This window comes from Branchiostoma floridae, chromosome 5, assembly GCF_000003815.2.
Source record: "Branchiostoma floridae strain S238N-H82 chromosome 5, Bfl_VNyyK, whole genome shotgun sequence".
Classification (NCBI taxonomy): domain Eukaryota; kingdom Metazoa; phylum Chordata; class Leptocardii; order Amphioxiformes; family Branchiostomatidae; genus Branchiostoma; species Branchiostoma floridae.
In genome coordinates, this window is record NC_049983.1 from 18512668 (window position 1) to 18535188 (window position 22521).

Below are 22521 nucleotides of genomic sequence, written 5' to 3' on the forward strand. Positions count from 1 at the left end.
TCGTTGGTTTGCATAACAACATCTAGTCAGTGTCTAGATATTCTATTTATGTAAAGGGCCTTGACCTTTGATCTGCGCATGCACAATTGTATCCATGAACGGGTTTACACTGTGTTTACTTTCTTACAAAGGAATGTGTTCTATAAAAAAGGACCGAAAGAAACATATTTTTTCAATGACCGATCACAACATGACAGTACTAACGTATCCCCTTAGATTTGCATCGACCTGTCCATCGAACACCTGACCTAATATTTACTCATCTTCAACAGTTTCCAACGGTCAATTGTCCGGCAGGCGAGCGTGTAATGGCGGGAAAATGGCCACCTTAGTTCCCATTGATTTTCAAACAAATATGGATCAGGCGAGCTAGCGCTCCGCAAATCGGCTTTACATTTTAGAGTTTGTAGGTCCAAGAAAAAAAAACATCGTCTACCGAAGAAGCTCAGTCAGGAGGGAGCCTGTATAAACAAGCAGATTATGACATGATGGGTTGAGGAAAATGTGATGCATTTGCATTAAATGTTGATACCGGGTGTTGATTGCGCCTGTGTTAATGAATTAAAGCTGCTTAGCCAAGCATTACGACACTGCCTTGATTATATTTGCGCCGTAATGAGTTGGCGAAATTGAATTTCGGTGGCGACGGAGAGATGGGGAGGGCGGGAAGGTGTCGCAATGCGCTCATGGGTGAGAGGATGGGCAGACGCGTTTATCTATTTTTCATTTACTTCATTTGTTGCAGTCGTTGAACGGAAATTCCACAGGAATACAACACATAACATACAGATAACTTTTTAGTAGACACGACTGACGTGGCATCTGGAAAAGACTGCTTGCCGATATGAGACCGGACCTCTTCCTATGGGTGGAGGTAAGGACAGCGGAAGTGGGATGAGATACAATTCTCCTCTTGCCATCATATTATGTTCCTCTAGATCTGTCACACATAGTCTAACAAAGCCTCCGACCCTCTTCAGGCACCCATTTTGCATCTCATCCGGCCATTCATACATAAGCACAACATAATTACCAAAACTAAAAATCCACACACACAATCAGTCGCGTTGTTTGATGATGAAGCTATGAGAATCATTGATAATTTGGTACTGATAGTACCGTGTAGATCCTAACGTTACTGTACGTACAGAAGTGGTTTGTGCCCGGCTGTGTTGGCGGTTCGTCCCGCCCGGCTTCTCATGAAGAACAAGTCGCCATGTGGAACACAGTTCTGGGTGCAGCACGCCCTGTATGTAACAGTTACTACAATCAACAAATCCAATGTAAGGTCAAACAACGTCAACGTTACGTGTTTACGAAAGAAAGAAAGTTAGCTTTTATAACATTAATATTCAGCCTTTAATACACCATATGTAGATGCTACAACATTCAGACCAACAAATTAACTACACGCACATGTAACAATGTATTGCGTGAGCTAGTTTATAACTTTATATGTGTGTGTATGTACGTGCATATTTTGGGTTGAAGGGGAGGGTAAAAAATCTCGGCCACGACTAATCCCGCGACCCAACCTCTGTATGGAGGATAGGATGAAGGCACCAAGTTCTCAAATCCTACACTGCAATCTAACTCAATTGGAAGCGTCACCTAGCAGGTTGCTATAGCAAGACAGGCACAGATGATAGTAGTGTTACACGTTGATGACGAGATCAGCACCAAGGACGCCACCAGTCGCTGTTATTTTTTCCGTCTCAACTGCAGATATCAATCTTTTTCTTATGTAGATTCCAATAAAGAATACGCACTTCAAAGTGACGACGAGAGTTAAGGCTATCAACTGGTCGTTCATTGCTTTTACTATTACACTACATCATAAAAGTAGTGTGTTGAATCTCTCCAGGGCACAAGGCCAAAGGATTTACTGGAGGGTGGTGTTTTCTATTCATTCCGCGAGGGAAAGCAGTCCATTTCATAAGGGCCCGGCGGATTGGCGTTTCCGATGATAGCTTGTCGCTCGTGGCAAAAGGATGAATTCACAATACATTCTCCCAAATCTTTGTTAATGACAACATTTAACACTTCTTTCTTTGCTCATTTACAATACACAGGTGTCATAATGGTGACACAATATACCACGTTTTCACAGCCACAACCGGGTTGTTACTCCGCGATAGAACGCAGGAATGTTGACGCACAAATTGTAGCGATAAACTAGTATAAACACGTCCGTACGTGTTACCTCAAGAGTTTACTAGATTGTGTCATCCTGTAAAAAAAAACATTTATAAACTTTGGTTTTTGTCCAGGAAATGAGACACAATTTTTCTGTTGGACAATTTGCTTCTTTTTCAACTTACAGAACTCAGGTTCATCCCTCCTTTCGTTCGATTTGTTCTGTTTACCCTGGTTGCCATGGACATGGGCTGTACACAGATGACAGGTTCCAAGCCGTGAAGTAGGTGGGAAAATTTGTTCTCTCCTGTTTAGACGAAAATAATTGTTTAAAAAACTTCAACAAATTCACAAATCTTCGTCTAGCTCTAGGTATTGTTGTTATTTACACTGCAAAATGTAGTCAGGTGCCCCAGAACGGCTGATATTTGGACAAACTTCGCACAAACAAGTTCACTGGGTTCTTGGTGACTGAGTTCGTCTGAGTTGTCAAGGTCAACAAAATATGTAAGGAAAATTTCGTAGTCAATATTAGAAGAGATTTAGATTTTATTTGTTAATACTTTACATTACTGTGATTAAACCAAAGACACTCGTGACTCGGAAATATCTAACATTTGTGTTGGCTTGTTTAGATTGCGTCTGTAGGTCTGACATTGTTTTCTGAATTTCTGAAGTCGACATGGCGTAAAAATGACGATGGAGTCCAGGGGGACGTTACATGAAAATACCGACGGCAGTTTCGTGTTCGGTATCAGATCGATCTAGCCTGGGTACCATCCGGAAAGTAGTTCGCTTCGGCGTTTATTATACACTATGAACAGTCGCTTCTCGCTCTGACATTCATTGTTACACTACATCCTGTCGCTTCTCTGTTGTAGCAGAAGCGAACATAGGAGCGAACTACTACCTAGATGGTAGAAAGGCTAAGACTGATCTGCGTGACCAAGCAGAAGCGCCATCTAGTGATATTATTCGTCAGCTCAGAGCGCTTCGTCTGCAATGATCATTGAGACAGGATTAACAGCAAGTACGCTCGGCAGAGTCTTGAAACAGTGGCTAGTCCTCCTTACTGTAGACGCTCTGGACATAGCGAAAGATTTACTGTCGCTTGGATTCTAATGCAGCCGTAATTATTACCAATGCTTGCTGAGGATCCGAATAACAATAGACTGGCACCGACCTTGGTGCTGACCATGCCATCCGCAGCTAGCTGAGAAATCCTGTCGGTCTGAAATGATTCGGTAGGTGGCGTTTCTATACCTGTCCCACTCCTACTCCAGGTAGGTGTCAATTGGAAACTTTTATGTACTAAATTTCACAATAACAGAATTTGAAAACAGTTTCAGGTTACAAATATGTACAAAGAGACCATTAAAATTACACCAAATTTGGCCCAGAAAATCTATAAGTTAGGGTTAGGATTAAACTTATAACACTCATGAGTTACAAACTTGATACATGAAAATGGTTTTCAGATTACAAATACTAGTAAAAGAACAACAAACATTTTTTTCTTCCAAGGGTCACTGATCACGAGGATCTTACTCAAACACTGGTACCATGATGAATTTGTTTCGTAGAGAAATAATTCCTCAGAAAAATATCCTAAAATGCTTTTGTATTACATGAAATGCATACATTGACTCGGGGTGAACACACTTTCGGGCTGCTGAGCTTTATCTTCTTTTCATCAGTTGTAGTATTTTCTAAACTGAGCTGTTGAAAAAGACACACATGCACACACACACAAATATATGAAGAGAATCATTCCAGCTTTATTGAATGAACATAGTCGACCCTGGATTATATTTGACATTGCCGGCTGCCATGGCTTGGGTACTTCTCAGTAAAAGTAGAGTTCTTACAATTTGGGCTCCCCTTAAAATGACTCTTTGTAGAATAGTTTACATGCCGGTTTGCCTGACTTATATAATGTTATGTACACTAAAATCACAAGCACATGTCCCTAAACCTGCAACAATCTCACCTTATCATTAGATACATATTTACAACATACACTTATAATTATAAAGATTTTTAACACATACCCTAATTCAAATCTTACTTGAATTTAACTTTTACAAGATCATAAAAATCAGCAGAGAACATGATTTGTATTCTTTTAGAATAATGCAATGGAAAGTAACGTTGTAGTACTATCTTTACCAACGTCCTCTCTGTTGCAATTTACTTATGGCCTCATAGCACACTGCCCGGAATGTTGCACAGTATTTACAATAAATTACTTTATATCTTGTCTATTTTTTCCAGTTGTTGTAGCCAGAGATTAGAGCAACAAGGAACAGCTCCTCTACTCACTCTGTGCCATGCATGTATTCTTAGCCTACTACTGCACCAAGATCAAACACTTACAATAAAATGTTTTTCATCATGCTCGATGTTTAGATGCACATTTCCTTAATATTGGCACTTTGGTGACGGATTGCTTGGACGTATACTAGACTACTGCATCTAGGTAGCTACAAAATAGCATTTTACATGTAACATTACATGATTACAGCATCAGCTGCAGGGCTGGAACATCAAGTCCACCCCTGGCCCATTGTTTTGCTCATTAATTCTATGCATATCTTGCAACTTCAATCCTGGTCAGTCATAGAAAGGTACTACCTCATTCTCCAATGAAAGTTCATCTGTGTCAGTGGTGGTAATTGCATTATAAAGATTTTATTATCTCTGTACACAGAGTAAAGTGCTTACCAACAACCTTCTATCAGTTCTTTGATTTTTGTCAAATTTGAAGCATCTATTCTTGAAAGTTTTTGACCCATTGGCCTGGCAGAACTAGCCTGGGTGCTATCCTCCGTAGTATCAAAGGCTTTCACAGAATATTCCTACCGAATTCAAGGCGATTCTCTGACTTTAGATTGGGTAAGGATTGGACAGCGAGTAGGATACCCTACTGTGTGGAGTGAAAGCAGTTATAGCGTCAGAGCCTTTCAACCCTCCAACTTTGAAAAGTTGCCAGTGCCACTTCAGGTCACATGACATGGGCTTTGGATAATTTCTACTTGAAAAGAATCAGACAATAGATTGAAAGTACGTTGGTAAGAGCTTTAGTTTGGGTACAGAAATAGCATATAAATCTTTATAAAGAATGACTTTGTTTTTAAAAGTTATGGACAACATCTAGCTTATCAGTATCAGAATAGTAATAGCTGCTAGTTTTATGTCTACCATGCCAGAAGTCCATAAAATTGGAATATGGGCCAGCTTTGCAATGTTACCAACAGTCAGTGTCTCTGGAACACATGTACTAAGAAGGTGACACAGCATGTATGATGAAAAATATGTTCAATGCTCCTGACCTTTTCTAGGGATAATGACTAACAACATAATCACATGAGTCCTAGCTCCTTGTACGATTTTGATGCCGTGGAATTCTCAAGCCGTCCGTGACAGAATCATCTGCCAACAAAGACACGACCTTTGACGAAACAAGACAGTTGAATTTTGTGGCCTACATGTACGACCACTCCTGGAATACCCCATGTATAATCATACGTCCGGGCCCATAGCAGTGCTTTGCTTTTCATGAGTGAGTGATTGGAAAAACTCTTCACAAAGCTCTCTTGCACATTTGTCCAAAAGCAATTTGTAGATTATTGTATATTTCCTTCTCAAAGTATGGCAACAAAGTTATCGTTATTATGTTGGATATAAGCAAAGACTGTTAACATTGTATCAGGATACCTGTCAATGAACTAAGTAATATGTGTGTGTACATAACTGCAACAGCTGTAGAGGATTTTTCTTTTTTCTGCCATTTTTCCACGTAAGCAGACGTACAGGGATTGACACATAAAGAAGTAGTCATGATATTCTGGCCAGGTAGTTGTGCTAATCTGATGCATGCAGACCGGTAGCAAGATGGAAGTTGGTTAGAGCCCTAACATTGGTTAGGCCCACTGCCGTTACTTGATGCAGATTTCTGTAGTTGTGCCTTTAAGTACTCGGCAAACAGAGTCCGTGCCTTGTTGAGCACCTTGTTGACGTTGTGTTTGCGCACGTGCTTGTCGAAGTGCATGGCGATGTCGTTATAGTCCATCTGTTCCCGCATGATGATGTCCTGGTGCTGCAGTAGGATGGTGAGACACAGGAACAGCATGAAGGGGTTCCCGTACCCAAACTTGTCCGGGGGTGGGAGGGACGACATGGACAGGCCGTTCAGCTGTTTCTTGAAGACCATGGGGCTGCGGGCGGGGCTGGGAAGTTCGCCGTTGGGTATGGCTGCTTTGGGTCCGTTGGGGACCAGAGAACTCTTACCGTTGCTATGAGCTGAGGAGGAGCTACCATGGGTTATCTGTTGCGTTGTTCTGTTGGTGGACTTTGACTCCATGTCTTTTGATGGCATGCGGCTCCCTCGCCCATCCACCATGCTGTTGTGGTTTCCATCCTCCTTGTCAGAGTTGGAAGACGCCCTCCGACGACCTCTCCTATTGGGCATTCTGTGCTCACGTGACTTTGGACTGTTGCTCTGGTTGGACGAGCTGGACGACCTTCGACCCTTCTGTCGCCTGTCGGCCTCGTTGTAAGGGTACCTGGCGATAGAGAGGTTGGCCATCAGTGCAACGTTGTCGATCAGTTCCAAGTCCTTCTGTGGTGGGCTGGGCGGCAGGGAGCTCCACATCACCTCCAACATTCTCAGGGCGTCGTAGTAGGCAAACTCCCTCTTCAGTTCTAGAAGCATCCAGCGGTAGCAGAAAAACAGGTCCTCGGCCTGTTGCTTGTACAGATATTCGGTGAACTCTGGGGCGACGCAGTGCATGAGTTCTGTGAGGTGCTGGAACTTGTGTGTCATGGCTTCCCCGTCCAGCATGAAGTTGGGCTTGATGCGATTCATCAGCGCACAAAAGCAGACGTAGGCCTGGGCCTCGTCACGCATGGTCACCAGGAGGGGGGACGCGAAGTCGCTCATGCCCTGACAGTAGGAGACGTCGGGGTGGGTCAGCGCAAACGTTGTCAGGATGTTGGAGAGAGCCGTGATGTTGGGGTGCTCGTCTGGCACGGCAAAGAAGTCCAACGTGCGGTCAGTTCTCAGCACGTCCTTTTTGACCATGTTTTTCACGAACTGCGCTTCTTCCGTGTCCTGGGCCAAGAACTTGGCCTTCAGCTTGAGGTACTCGTTTGCTTTCCGTTTCATGTAGTCCATCCTCTCCTTCCCGCCCATTCCCGCGGGGTACACGTTCAGAAGGTGTCTCCACACGACTTTCCGCAGCGCAGGGTCCACCCCGCCGTGGTATATTCTCAGTCTCAAGTCCTCCGGGCGAATCAGCCGGCCAGACTCATCCAGGAAGGAGTGGAACTCTGTGTCAGAGAGTGCTGGTTTCATTGGCTTCTCATCTTCCTCCTCCTTGGTGTCGTTGAAGGACAGAACTTGTGTCATCTTGGTGAGCGTGGTCTGGACCGAGCTGAAGAGCGAGCGGCGGAAGGGCTGGGTCGGGGGCTTCTGTCGATTGTTGGGAACGTTGGGGACCACAGGATGGGGTACGGGTTCTGGGGTGTCCTTAGATGAGATGATGTCCCAGTCATCCAGGGCTGCAGAACAGAAAATAAAACAGTAGATGAGTTCATTAACTGTCACATTGTTGTTCTACTCAGTATGTTATCATCATAAGTACCATTGTGGGGGCAGATCTTAAATTTGTTCTTTTATGCAATAACAGTTGCAGCTGTGCACCTAATGTTTGACTGGGTGTGTACAGGTGCACTTTGACATTTCTGAAGGGTTTTATGTGAAAAGTATTTAATGTTTCTGACATTTCAAGTAATGGAATTAATAAAATAACTGGAACAGTTGTATTGTTTGTCCTGAGGTTTGAAGCTAGCAATAGAATTTCTGCTCAATTTTTGCTCAGATTCAAGCTCTGAAGCGAGACAGTAAGGTGTGTAATGAGGTTTCTACTTTATTTCATGTTGTGCTCCCAAAGTTTTTTTTCTGTGCACCTATTTTTAGGTTGTGCGCATTGTGCGCATCATTGCACCTCTTCACAAAAAAGGAATTTCTAGCCTGAGGGTGTTTGTGCCAAATTCCACCTTTGGGAAATAAGTGAACCATTACCTTAACTACCATGTTTATGCACAGCATAGACAGTAGTGATGTTCAACATATCTTAACACCCAAGGTTACTTTTGTATATTTTGGTAGCTACACATGTATATAGTAATGTTTATACATGCACATATGAGGGTGCTTCAGGTCTTTGCCTCTTCACCTCTCCAGGTAAAAGAATCCAAAACACTTGTTAGGAAGAGTAGGGGTGACGAAGTGTGCTTGGTCAAAACATGAGCCATAGCAAAGTCACATTGCACAACCTGGTACTACCAGCTACTTGAAAAAGCACTATGCTTCACCTTAATTGAAGATGACTGCTTTATCTATGATATAGCTGTATTTTAAAAACTCGTCAATGAATATTATGACATTGTCATTAAATCATTATTAACTTTCTTTCATTGTTCAGGAATATGGATATTGTGATTATAAATTTTGATGGGTTAAAATGTAGTTAGTGAACACTAAAACCTACACACTAGATTAGCCTTTTGCATCATCCACCAAGCAAAGTTTATCTACACTTATTAGATGTTCATTAACAATCATCACACACTGCACTGCAAAACTTGCAAATATTTCTATCGCCATATCACTGTACAGCAATGAAATATCTGCAAGTAATTATTATCTAAGATTAAGAAAATCAAGTCCAATGTGTGTTAGTTGTGGCTAGTCTACAAATGATAAAAACCTCTATCCCTCCACCGAATAAACCACCTTCAGGAGGGACCTGTAGGTTTCTACCTTTGTGCCCCGTGAACTCAACAATGGATGGTTTGGACTTGGGCATCAACGAAAACCTGCGCTTCAGCTTCACTTTCATGTTATTGGGCATCGGGCCTGTTGGGGGAAAACGACGGTGTGCGTGGTTACAGCGGGAAGCGTCATGCACATTGACACATTACCAAACAAAAAGCAGCAGCTAGGGGAGGTCTGGGTTGTAGTTGGGTAAACATCATTGCAAAGTCAGTTGAAGCATATTTAAGTAAACAATAAGCTAGTTCACAATTTGAACTATGCCTTGGGATGCACCATGCATAACATGTCTAAGTTGAAGGCAACTGGCAATACATTAAGAATTGAAGCAGACTTTGGCATACACACACTGCACATGCACATTTAGAACTGTTAACTACCTTGTAACACCAAATTTCGAGCCATCGCAAGCCAAATCATTCTGAAACTGTAGTTTACAACTGCAGCTCTTCCTTTTATGAAGAGCCATTAATAGCCAAAAAAAATTCTTAAGCAAAGCTCAGCAAAAAGACATTCCTTACACTGCAAATAAGCTGAAGCAACTTTGCATGAGGTTTATCTGAGACATCATTTTAGACTGTTAGGGGTTAGCTGTATTCATATCTCAGATTTTGTCACCTCTTCTGCAGATTATGTTTCACCTTGGCTTTTGCACAAAAGCTGAGTAGACATAATTAAGTCTGAGGCCCCTCTTACCCATATCTAACCTTCTAGCATTTCTTGGATAGATGCCATCACTTCATTACTAGTAGCCCTCCCCTTCCATAGCCACCACATTATATACAGTGTACTGTAACTTTAATTTTACTTTTGCTGTGGCTTTATTTCTTAGTCGAGAGAGAAAAGGAGGTTTCTGCAGAGTTTTGAATCCAAGTTAAAACAATTCTGTAGTACATTGGAAATGGGAAAATTTCGGTTGCCATGATTCTGTAATGTAGAGGTCAGCGTGAAAACCACAAAAATAAAACCACCGCAAAAGTCTCAAAATTTACAGTTCATCAACAACTATAGATAACTTTGTGTTCTATAGCAATACTTGTAATCATGTGGTATGCTATTTCAAGATGTGCCAAAAAGTAGTTACTCAAGCAACTGGATATGATTTTGGAAATGGTCCGACGTTTCAGCCATCCAGAGTGTTTCGTCACTGGAGAAATCTTTTTGGAGAGAGTTATATATCATAGCTGTGAATTGACATGCCAAAAGAGATCTAGTTGGAGATCAAGTCTATCCTAAGTATGACATATTTCAAGGTGAGTTCGTGTTCTTACCGTCCTCGAATGGGCGCGCGTCCACCCTGAGGCGGAGGTACGGGTGCGAGGACGAGATGAACGCGGCGTCCAGGTCCCAGTCCGACAGCAGCGACAGCCACACCTCCTGCCCCTCGGAATCATGGGATAGGTAGCTGATGGTGAAGTCACTGCAGAAAACACACAGAGAACCATGTGGTCAACTTTTCATATGAACCCAGGCCTCTAGTCAGCATCCGCTTTGCTGCGTGTGACAGAAACTACATTTTTGTAGTCAATGATGGGAATTTGTACACGATGACAGGAAAAAAAAATATTATTGGCAGGATTTTTCCGTCAATGGGAATTCCACCAACGGATAAATAGTTTGAGCTGGCTAGAGCCCTAGCTGTATGAAGCACAATAATCTAGAACACTATATGATATCAACTGCATCTTTGCTTCATGTTATTTCCTTTCTTACCAATATGATTTAATAGTACCTAACCCTCAAATTTATATGAACCTGGCTTTCATGGGTAATGGGTAATATAAATGGACGTGAGTAATATTTCAAAGCCGAAGGCCCCCAAGGCCTTAAAAAAAATGACATGTACATGTATTAAACATGGACATGTATTAAACATGGTCACAAGCACATCACTGCATATGTGCAGTTAGAACCATGGTCATGCTTATTGGGCAAGGCTGAAGTTTCAAAATTCTTAAGTGGCTTCAAAACTCTGCATAATAAGCATGGTGTGGTTACTACACTTCCTGGAATAGCCCGTATGCCAGGGCAATTTGAGGCAACTGTTTCCATCGAAATCCAATTTGGAATGATGTAATGATGTTTGCCAAGTTAATTCTCTCTCTGACTACTAGTATCTGCTTGTGACTGTAGTTGAGGAGTTATCTCCAGCTCATTCATTGAATTTTCACCTAATATACCTTGTTATACACAGGCTTTTAGCCAAATGGATGTACTGCGGGTAGATGTCCTTACATTGGGGAGCAGATCCTCTGACAAGCATGACATTCAGATTGGTCAGGGATGCTACTAGGTCACTTGTGTACACAAGTCTTCAACTGTAACCTCTCTGACTAATTTTGCCTCTCAGGATACCTTAGAATGTAACATTTTAACTTAACATTTTCAAAAACTCTGCGCCATGGATGGAGGATGCCCCCGGACCCCCTAAATTGGCTAAAACACTCACAGCTATATCATTTGCTGCTTCTTGCCAAGAAATTTGAACACACTATAATAAAATCCTAGCTGAAAGCCTGACGTAACGTGGTAACAGTACCATTCTCATACCTGCAAAATCAAAAACCACATGTAAAACTTAGACAATAGAGATGAAATGCAATAAATGTTAAAATGATTATGCTGATGCTTGCTCAGCTCAGATGGTCATAGTCATGTAGAGCGGTCTATTTCTCTAAAAACAGCCGGTACTATTAATGAGATATTCATCCTCAACAAGGTCTCTTTGCCCCACATAACCTATCATAGAATCAAGAGTATGATAATACCCCTTCAGACCCTCAGCTGTGCGTGGGCGTGGAGGGGGTGGAGTGACTGATGATGCCTGAGCACAGATCATCACGGAGAAAGGATTCTCACTCATCCTGATTGCCATAAAGGGATTGGGGGGATGCTGGTATCTGAAATGGGGGCAGGACAGGGATTTTACCATGTCACGACTGCACATTTACTGAGCTGTGCTCCGGGATGCCGGTTTGCCTGTCTGTATAACCTTGGATGAGATGCACTGAGAAATAGGATTATTTAGCAGGATTTTGTGGATCGTTTAGAAAGCAGGATCGGAGGGGCCATCTGGATTAAACTAATGGCAGAAACTGCATGTACAAAATGGCATCACTAATGCATTACACACACTAGAGAAAGGAAATCCTATCAGGATGGCATAGGACAAACAAATTTGGTTCCGCTTACAGGTATGGAGGATGTCATATTCTGTTTTGTTTTCATCCACGTGCATGGGAGCCGCCATGTTGGATTTTGATGTCATGCAGACGCCATCTTTCTTCTGTTTCTGATTGATATGTCTCAACTGCCTTCATCAAAAGACACCACTTTCAAATTTTGACAATCTTTTGATGCCAGGACTACCCTCACCTATATTATAAGCCTGTCAATAATCAGGGTCAGCTTGTTTATTTTGTGTCTACATGTTTATGGCACAGATGGATTGAGGCAGGTGGACACAAACATTTTCAAATGTAATTTGTGTAGATAATCAGTCAGTAATAAAGTAATCATGATAATGCAGACCTTATCTACGTAATCAATGAAGATTGATGCATGTTGCATCGTGCTTGAGTTAAGACAAAATTTCAGATGATAATTAAAATTCTGCTAACCTAATCTTGAAAAGTACATTTTTTGTACATTTAGATTAATATTGAAGAAGGGTGCACTTCTGCAATCGACCCAAACCGGGCAAACCCCCATGTAGGCCCCCATCAATTTCATATATGACTTACATTGTATGCCCAGTCAGTCCACAGGGGACATAATCCAATTCTGTAGCCATGCTGCGTAGGCGTCCTTACCATCCACTGCTATACCCCAGAATATCGGCCAGAAAAATAGCGTTGGTCGTAGGATCAGCTATGCCTAAATTGTAGCAGCTTTGAGCTATATCAGTTATTGGGACATGGATAGAAGACTATTGATTTAGAGGTGATGATCCTTCTTGAAGTAAGTTGGAAATGCTATTCTGAAATAAGATATTGGAAATCTCATACCTCTAGATCTGTGATATATTTAGTCTATGAGCCTCAATCTCAATAGGGTACTGGAAGAAGCCCTCAATTAGAGCATCACATCCAGGAGCCTGTTGCTTTAAATACATTATTGTGAATTTGACTCTATTTCTATCTTTGCAATGTCCACTGGCTTCCATAAGGTAACAGAAATGCATAAACTAGAAGGAAATAGAGGACATGACATGAGATAACCTTTCATAATCTATTTTGGGACCTTTCTGCAACCTTTAACCTAACTAAATTCTTCAGTGTCCCAAACATTCCGAGCGTGTGGAAATGAATGTGGAAAAAGTAACAAACAAACATACAAAAAGAAAAACCAGAACACCTTTATAAAGGAAAACAATTACATTATGAATGCCAGTTTTTCACAAGTCTTTCTTTCACTGTTTTACACTTTTCTTAAGGACTTAATAAAGATGTTTATAACTGAGCTCATGATATTTTTCAAACATGTCATAGAAAGTTTCTGCTGAGCCAAAGTTGTGAAGATAACACAGGTACTAGTACTAGTAGTAGTCACTAGGGTGCATACTAGTGGTATATAGGGGTGGGTACCGGTACAGAAAATTCAGGTCCAAAGGATTAGGTCCAGGTCCGGACCTGAACCTGGACATGATGCAGTATGACTCATACCAATGGTCCATTTTACTACAAAGAAATCTGTTTGGTGGAGTATTAGACTTACACTGGCATTTTAAAATCATACAACGCTAACTGCACCTGTACGATTGGCTGTAAAACTTGGAAGAAATTACTATAAACTCTGCTCTACTTCACTCTTGTTATTTTCTTCCATCTGCAAGCGCTAAAACATGTGAATGCCTGATAAAATAATCTGTTAATTTTCAAATCGGTCCAACATCCGGTCCACCTAATTTTTTCAGGTCCGTTTTTCTGGATCGGTCCAATAAGAAAAACCGGGGTACCGGTACGCTGTACCGATACCCAGCCCTACTGGTATATGTTGTTAGGAGGGAGGCCTGGTGTCCTGAAGCTGGTGACTTGAACCCACGCTGTAACCATTTGGCAAATTGGATCATTACATGCTGCATAAATCATTGCTCCTGCCATTACATATCAAGTACCCACCACTTCTTGGAATCCCCACTTAACTTGTTCTATATGCAAGAAGAAAAAAGCTAAAAAAAAAAGAGAAATTTCACTGTAGCTTTTCAATTTTTTTTACCTAAACAAAGATAAAGCATATCATAATACCTGAGCTACAGTACTGTATATCCTGTCTGTTATAAATATGAATGAGTTGGACCAACACTTAGACTGATTGAATTCTTATCGACCAGGACATGAAACCTGACAGTTACCAGACTCTCTCTGTCACATGATCGATAGCTGAGCTGATAAAAGTTATCATTATGTAAAGGAGGATAAATCAATAAATATTCTAAAACAGGACCCAATAAAAGACTGTACACATCATATGATCATAACAAGACTGAGGATTGGGTACAAGTGATGAATTTTAGAATGACAAGAAAGATAAATATATGACCATTTCATTACAACTGGCACCATAATGTCATCAACACGATAATGCAGGAACGCAGTCACTGACAACCCTAGGCACCAACCATTGTTATCTGTCCCTTTCAAACTTGTCTAACCTGTTTCACTAAGACCTATACTATAGTCTGTGTTGACACAATCTCTCGCTGGCTGGGATTCATGACCTCCCAGGTGGTGGCAACTGTAAGGCTGCTTGGAGCACGACTGTAGTCAAGCTATGATTACCTTCACCAAAAGGGTTATGTTTTCTGCAATGCTTGTATTTATGCTGCATGTTTGTTTGTTCATGTATGTTTTAGTTAAACAGCATAACTCACGAAGCTACGGACGGACTGTCATGAAATTTGTTACGTGGTCAGATGTTATCCTATCTAAAAATTAAACCCTGTGCGGCTTTCCTACATACTGCAGCAGCACACTATAGTTACAATTTTAGACCCTGTTTTCGTTCCTTCTCGTCTGGTTGTCTTAGTTGATGTAAAGAAGGGACTAGTTACTTACGTTAAGTCCCTCATCACTGATTGGTTGGATGAGGAAATGTAGTGGAACTAATCACCTGTTTGTACCAAAGCTGTGAGAACTACATGCTTATGCAGAGACAATCATAGTAGAGCAAGAACAATACTTCTACTAATTAGTGTAATTGACTATTCCTACTGATTTGTGATAGTGTATGGAAGACACAAAACTGGCATCTGGCTATATACTATAAATATACATTTGTATTTACTTTTGCAATGATTTTAGTTCAAAGTAGGAATGAAAAGGTGGGTCAATCTAAAAGCATCAAAGGTGAGGTGAAAAAATTTTCAATGATAAGCATTTGTGATGCATGTATGTGCTAAACTACCTAGGGACTGTCAGACAACTTGCTCAGGGTTACCACACCTGCCTTGCCTGAGGAAAAATACCTGCATCATAACTTATATTGTAACATTACAAAGACACACTGACTTATTTACAAATACAAGCATACATGGGATAGGAAGGCTTGGGTAGGACATGACACATACATGGAATAACAAAACAGCCTTTTTGTCATCATTTTCAATCTGAAATGGAGGGAAAATAAAAAAAAAGTATGAAAAATGTTTGTCGTTAATGGAAATATTTTTGTTGTTATTTAAGTGTAAACATGCTCACCCATGCTTTTGGAATGTCCGTCCACTTTTCACCAACTTGTCCGACATGCTCGTAGAGTTTTCCGACTGTTCCTTTTTAACCATGCGTGTACTTTATAGGACAAAAGCCAGCCTGTTACAAGACTGTAACATACAAAGCAAGTCCAATCGTCTAGCCTTGCAGAAGTACAACTATAGTCAGTATATGGCTTCTTCTCTGAACACAGAACACCATGTAAAGATGCAATCCAGATTCCAACAGAAATTCTACAAACTGCATCTATGAAGACAACTTGGCTTTCTTGACTGCAACTCTCAGTGCAGACATAAAGAGAGCAATTCAAACAGATCTGAATGGTAGAGAAACCTGCACAACTGGACATGTCAGGTGTCTGTTTTCTCCCTAAGGCATTGGGAAAGGGCGGAGTCAGGAGCTGGAGCCAGGTAGCGTCAGGTGGAGTGTTGCGGTTATAATTAGGCCTGCATGTAGGGTTATTGACCTAAAACCTATGATATTTTCTGGGCCTGAATCCCTAGCAAACTAGTGTTATGCCTTTAGGAGATGTACTTTATGCCTAATTCCTCACTCCACTCAGAAAAGTGCAAAATCTTCTGTTTGGGATGTCTCCTCCAATGGGACATAAAGCTAGTGGTCCAGTGGTCATACATTATAAATCACACTTATGGAAAAGAGTAGGGATCCTTCCCAGTGTGACTGTGTGAGTGGGTGAAAACTTACAGTCCAGTCTTATACTGCTTGTACCTACTGTACAAAACTGGTGTGCTATACATGAATGCAGTTTGCTCATTATGCAGAACTACCAAAGAACTTTACTGGATTAGCATATCAATGAGGAAAAATATGATACTTATCATTTCAAATCAAACATGCACATACAGCAGAGATACAATGGTACTGTATTGGTACAGATATGCTTAGATAATACCTGTACTCATTACTACTACTCAAAACAAAACAGGACTTTCTTTGTAGTTGACAGACTATAGAAATCCCATAGCAAACATGTCCTTGGATTTTCCAGCTGAATGGTTGGTGTAATCTCAGGGAGACCTTCACAGCAGTAAGACCTGTTTTTTGCAGCCCCTCTGGGCACACGTGGGCAAGCTGTACGAACTCATCACAATGGGATTATGTGACCTGTCCTGCATTGGAGAGGGTTGTTTCAACCACCAACTTAAAACATTGCGAACACGTCCTACTGGAAATTTGTTAAGTCCCCACAAACTTAAAACAACTTACAGTATATATAGGTTCTTCATCGAAGAAACAATCATCAACCATTGAACAACAGGGGGTCGCTGGCCTTAATTTGCAGGTCAGTAAGCACACTGGCGAGACACAACTCACAAGGTTAAAACAATTCCACCCAAAGTTTGTCATTAATCTTGCTGTTGGGATAAGGGGGTCGGTGACCGGTCACTAACCATGCAGAAAGCAAATTGGGTCAATGTTAATATTGGTGGACTTAAACGGATGCATATCATAAAAGAGGTCAAATATCTATTATATCATGACATCAACAGTCACTGGGACCAACACTTAATAGTATTCAAGACTTCATGAGTTAGGCTGGTCAATGTAACACACAAACACACATTTATTTATTTATCTATTTAAGAATATAGAGGCATACACACACACACACTCACATGTACCTGTACACACAGGGTTCTCCCCAGAATTTTTTAGTATAGTGGCTGGCAAGAATAACCCGCACCAACGCGTTGCGCTTTCATGAAAATGGGTTCATTTTGCAATGACAGAGGGTGTCAAATACTACAAGTATAATATACTGTTGTGATTCCTTTGTTGTGAAGTGGCAAAACAACTATTGTTTTGATCATTGCTCATTCACAAGTTTTTGCAGACAATGCTGACTAGAAAAGTGATGCCACTTGGTACAAAAATCTGTGAATTGTCATTAACTTTAGCAACACTAACAAAGAAAATGGGGAAGAAACACACTAAATTTGAAAAATAGTATAGTGGAGCTGGCTGAGAGTATAGTGGAGGGCCTCCCCTTTTCCACCCTCTGGGGAGAACCCTGACACACAAACACACACACACACACACACACAAATGCACTGGAAAACAATACCTTCACTCATGAAGGTAACTGTTACAGTACGTCACATGTGAGAACCCACCTCTGTAGATGGAAAGCCCTCCTGAGTGTGTGCCGCAGCACCTCGTACGATGTGATCTGTGGGTCCACAGCAAACTTCCTGTACTCTGGCTGCATCAGACCCTCACATTTCTGCAACATATGCAACACATGGAAAACATGATGAGTGCTGGAATAAGTATCTAAATACATACTATCACTTTACATACTTCCATGTGGTTATAGAAATATACTGGACAAATGAGGCACATGGTTGTGTCATCTTGTCATGCCAATTATGTCAGTAGCTACAATGATTTATGTCTAAAAAATACTAACAGACCAATATTTGAAGTCACCCATATTTGAAGCCCTACCGCTGGTTGCGCTTCCACTTATCTAATGAGGTATAACTTACTATAAGCTATGGTGGCACCAGCAATATTGTTTCTGTCATTATTCATGGAGCACCCTTTCATTTCAAATATACCATGGTACTCTTTGCAACACCTCAAACTGCACAGCCATATGTGTACTACTACTAGTAGTAGTACATGGTTCTTAACAAATATCATCCTACAATTGTAGGTTTTGGGTAAGGCTGGGGGACATCTCAGACTCTGTATGTAAATGGACAAAATTATAGCATAATAAAAAGTTTATGTTTACAAAATTGTAACATATTCATCTATCTACATATGAAATTGAAATCAACTTCATTAGTCAAAGTTTGCCCTTGTTTAGAGACTACATGTACATTTATACAGTCTCTATTATCTGAAATTCTACTGACAATGAATAACCATCATGAAACATGTTCTACATTTTAAAGACTCAACAGGATAATCCATAATCCCATGCATATTGACTCTGTGACCAAAACCCATGTCTCTTAAGACAGTGATTGACTCTGTGGTTTGACTTTCAAGACTGAGTTTGAGACATGGATAGACTAATGATAAAGGCAAAATATACAGGAACAGTATTCTACATGTAGCATACACTCTAGAAATAGAATATACTCAGACAGTGATTAACCCGGCCCTGGGTCACTGTGTGTTTTGGGTCTTTCATGACCATATACCCTCCCTTACTGAGGCTGGCCCGACATGAACTTCAATACTGTGTGTTTGGGGACTTTAATCACCATATACCCTCCCTTACTGGGGCTGGCCTCAGGTGAACTCCTATGCTCGGCCAGGAGCGAATGCCCATGATGATGACCCTCACTCACTGGGGCGGCCCAGCCAGGGCTGATCTATTCTCTGACTTGGTGCTGGAACCACAACCAACATGAGGCCTTTTCTGCTACCTCAAGATTGTTTTTAATGGCTTTTCTTTGACTGTATGTATCTGATTTGCAACAGTAACTTTTCAAACAGAAGATGGAGACTGCAGTAGCCTGGAGTCCAGCCTTGTTAGCTTTGTTCTACTGGCGAGTAGCGACCTTCGGGAGCGGAACAAAGCTAACAAGGCTGGACTCCAGGCTAGACTGCAGTGACTGACCCCCTTTCTGTAACCTTCTAAATTATGCCTGCAAGGCACATGCCATCCGGCCTTTTCAAATAGTATATACTTCACAACAATGTGTGGCCCACTAGCTCTAGACGTTTAAATAAGTTATTTTCAGTATCTTCTGGAACAAGGATAACCCATCCACAGGTCACTGAGCTGGGACAAATCAAATTTCGGCATTCATGACGGTTACTTCATTCCATGATACATGCCCAGTATAATGTATAAATAACTAGTGAAGGTATGAGGGCAGATGCAATTATCATATGTGCGTGGGTGTCCCTATCAAATATGGTGGTGTCCTTTCTTGGAAAGGCAAACAAGCACCTGTCAGACCAAGGAGGTTAGGTCTAGATCTCTTTCTTCCTCCCTGGACAGTTGCAATTGACGATAGTTTTGGTTAGTCAAGATGGCCATGCAGTACAACTTCAGTCATTTTTCTTTGCATGGTATAGGTACTCATAAAGACAACATGACAAAACTAACCACAAGGGTTAAATTATGAATGAGTAATCCATGATGGACATCATTGTCTTTAGATTAAGATACAGTGAGATTTGCATATATTTCATGTGCAATACTGCTTTATATAACAAACTAGTTTAGCAAGCATTTTGTGTAGGGGGAATACAATCTTAGGCAAGCTCACTCTTCATACTATCATAGTTGATACTGATGTTTACTATATGTAGCACACCTCAAAGGTTTCTACCAAACCTAGCTTTGAAAAGAAACTAGACACTTATATCATATGACACCACGAAACAGGTGGTCTCCATACCAGAGTAAAGCAGCTATAGCATTAACTGGTGCAGTACGACAAAACATACCAACATGGTAACAGTAGTATGTAACAAACTTTCTTCACAACACAAGGTTATACAACAAGGACCAAATTTTCAATGACCACTGTTGCCTTCTTCGGAATAAATAATGACCATTTCTTAATGTAAACTCGCGAAAGTAACAAACACTATTGACACATGATCTTGTGCATAGGTGACATCAGCAACTGATCAAACGTGTTAGAAGTTTATAGATTTTTTATCTTGAAGAAGGCAACACTGGTCATTGAATATCTGGCCCTTGTGTGGAACAGAGTTTGGCTTTGTACTATGATTACTTCCAGCACAAATGAGCTTCCACGATGACATGGCAACAGGTATTTCTCTTTGATTCCAAAACAATCCACATACTTGTCCCAACTATTCATAAAGATTTGTAAACATCAACAAATAAGAGGTCAGTCAAGCTCTGAATCTGGGCAGTCTTTGTCCTGACTTTCTGGGTCATGAAAAAGCCATCAAGGTCATTTTGACAACCTGAATGACCAAAGGAAATAACTGGTATCCTTTCGCTTTTGTTCTACAGTCTAGTCACATTAGTCACGTACGAGTTGCATAAGTCAAGTAAGTAGATGATCTCAAAACAACATTAGTGCTCCCTCTTTGGGACAGCTCAAAACATTGTTGTGAAAACAAGTCCAGAATTGTTCAATGGTACTTTCCAACACAAATAAACATCACAGGTTCCCAAATTATGACAATTCACTTTACTGCTGCTCCTTGGGAGTAAGGCTTGGATAAAGAGGCTAAAAATTTCCTCCTGAGTATCTTCAAGAACCTCCTTGCTTTGAGCTCCATGCATTTTTTTTTTTCTACATATTAAGAAATTTTGTAAAATCATCTTACATTAGCTGTAACATCTACAATTCTGTACATGTTGTTAACTTTTGTTGGAATTCAACATCGCGGTGGAGACAAAATGGAGTGTTCGCAATGGTTGTAAGTTTGCAGTTACAACAAGGGGGTAGGCAGGCTGAAAACAGAACATGCAGTGTTGCACTTTCACAGTGGTTTTAAGTTTGTGGTGAGACGTCACCATGAAAGCTGTGAACATCAAACCATTGTGAAAATTTGAATATTTACAATGGGTGACATATGCAGTGAGGGATGTAAAATAAAAGAAATAACAATACCTAGTAAACCTCACAAATGTACGAATGCTGCCAATCCAAATTCAAATAAACTAATTTACATTACAAAACAAATTGTAGCTCCTCTGGCCAAACTGACATTTTTGTTATGTTTCCATATGACAGGTTGACAATAGCCCAAGCCATTTCTCCACTGCTGCATCGGAATGTACTTGTCCCTTTGTGAACAACAATGCAAAGGTGTGACTTGATTTAAGACACGTAAAAATGGCAGGGTTTCGCAGCTCTTAGGCACGAATTTTAAAACTCTTTTCTAATTTATCTTATTTACCAGAAACGCCCCCCTCCCACACTGTCATATTTACTTCCTTCATAATTGCAGATTTCCGGACTTACGCATCTGACGTTCCTTCACTCGAAAGCCCATTCTAGACATTCTATTACACCAGGCCCTAGACACTAATCAGTATAAGAGGCTGCCATTTAGTGTAACTGTATCATTGCAGAAAATCCTGTAAACAGTGAGACAGCAGCCCTATGTTTTGTTTTAATATGTGGTAAGATCCGGGATTGCAACACATATGTCACCTGTACACGAAACGTTTTATGGGCAGAAACGGACAGATTTTGGTCTGAAATTCTGCAACATCTGCCGAAAAAATCTCCTACGTAATCACGTCGACGGGAGAAATGTGCGTCAGCAAGTCTTTAATAAAGTCAATGGAGACATATTCCACGTCAACGCTAGCGGAAATATCGATCGAAGTGGACGAGTATATGGGGAAAATTAGTGCAGCAGCCGAGCAAGCTAGTGAAAGCAGCCCAGCCCCCTACCCATATATCGCACAATCGTCCCTCAAAAATAGCCATGTAACTTGATATACACCAAACAAACCGGCCTCCCTACCTTCACTTTGATCCGGATAACCTCCCTCTCCTCGGGAAACACGATGCCTTCCATGTTTGGGCCAGTTTTGGGAGGTAAAACCGACCCAGACCGATACCAGACAGAACGCACAGCAAAGATGGAAGGTACCAAATCCGTGACGTCAGAGGTACGTCATCAGCAGGTGAGACCAAACTTGGCGGCCAGAAGGGGGTCAAATTATAAAGAGAATTTTTGAAAGAGCAGAATGAGCTAAATACGAAATGTTTTGATATCATCGAATAATTTGAATATTATATTCTAATTTGTAGAATTAGATTATAATGAAAAATTTCATATTACAGTAATGTTTAAGCAGAATAATCTCTACATCACTAAGGCATTAGCTACTTGTATACCCCTTGTCTT

The 22521-nt window shown here is 40.9% G+C and overlaps 1 protein-coding gene across 4 annotated transcripts; it reads right to left on the reverse strand.

Moving 5' to 3' along the window:
- Positions 1 to 3892: 3892 nt before the first annotated feature.
- LOC118415461 (TBC1 domain family member 25-like) lies at positions 3893 to 22308 on the reverse strand. Of its 4 annotated transcripts, XM_035820105.1 has the most exons (5): positions 22135 to 22308; positions 17820 to 17929; positions 10246 to 10394; positions 8963 to 9058; positions 3893 to 7698 (listed from the first exon to the last, which is right to left on the reverse strand). In XM_035820105.1, the coding sequence occupies exons 1-5, from the start codon at positions 22186 to 22188 to the stop codon at positions 6050 to 6052; spliced, it is 2058 nt and encodes a 685-aa protein (XP_035675998.1). In that variant the 5' UTR covers positions 22189 to 22308; the 3' UTR covers positions 3893 to 6049. The 4 variants fall into 4 exon arrangements, with proteins under 4 accessions (XP_035675998.1, XP_035676000.1, XP_035675999.1 ...); XM_035820107.1 differs by lacking the exon at positions 8963 to 9058; XM_035820106.1 differs by lacking the exons at positions 17820 to 17929; positions 22135 to 22308 and adding an exon at positions 15673 to 16786.
- Positions 22309 to 22521: the final 213 nt, after the last annotated feature.

What these genes read in the sequence shown, in the direction of transcription:
- LOC118415461 (XM_035820105.1), bottom strand. Translation starts at nt 22,188, where the DNA reads ATGGAAGGCATCGTGTTTCCCGAGGAGAGGGAGGTTATCCGGATCAAA. An exon ending in AGGGCTTTCCATCTACAGAG is followed by an intron (nt 10,395 to 17,819) that starts GTGGGTTCTCAC and finishes TGTTTTCTGCAG; the next exon opens with TGACTTCACCATCAGCTACC. An exon ending in TGAGTTCACGGGGCACAAAG is followed by an intron (nt 7,699 to 8,962) that starts GTAGAAACCTAC and finishes TCTGTTCTGCAG; the next exon opens with CCCTGGATGACTGGGACATC.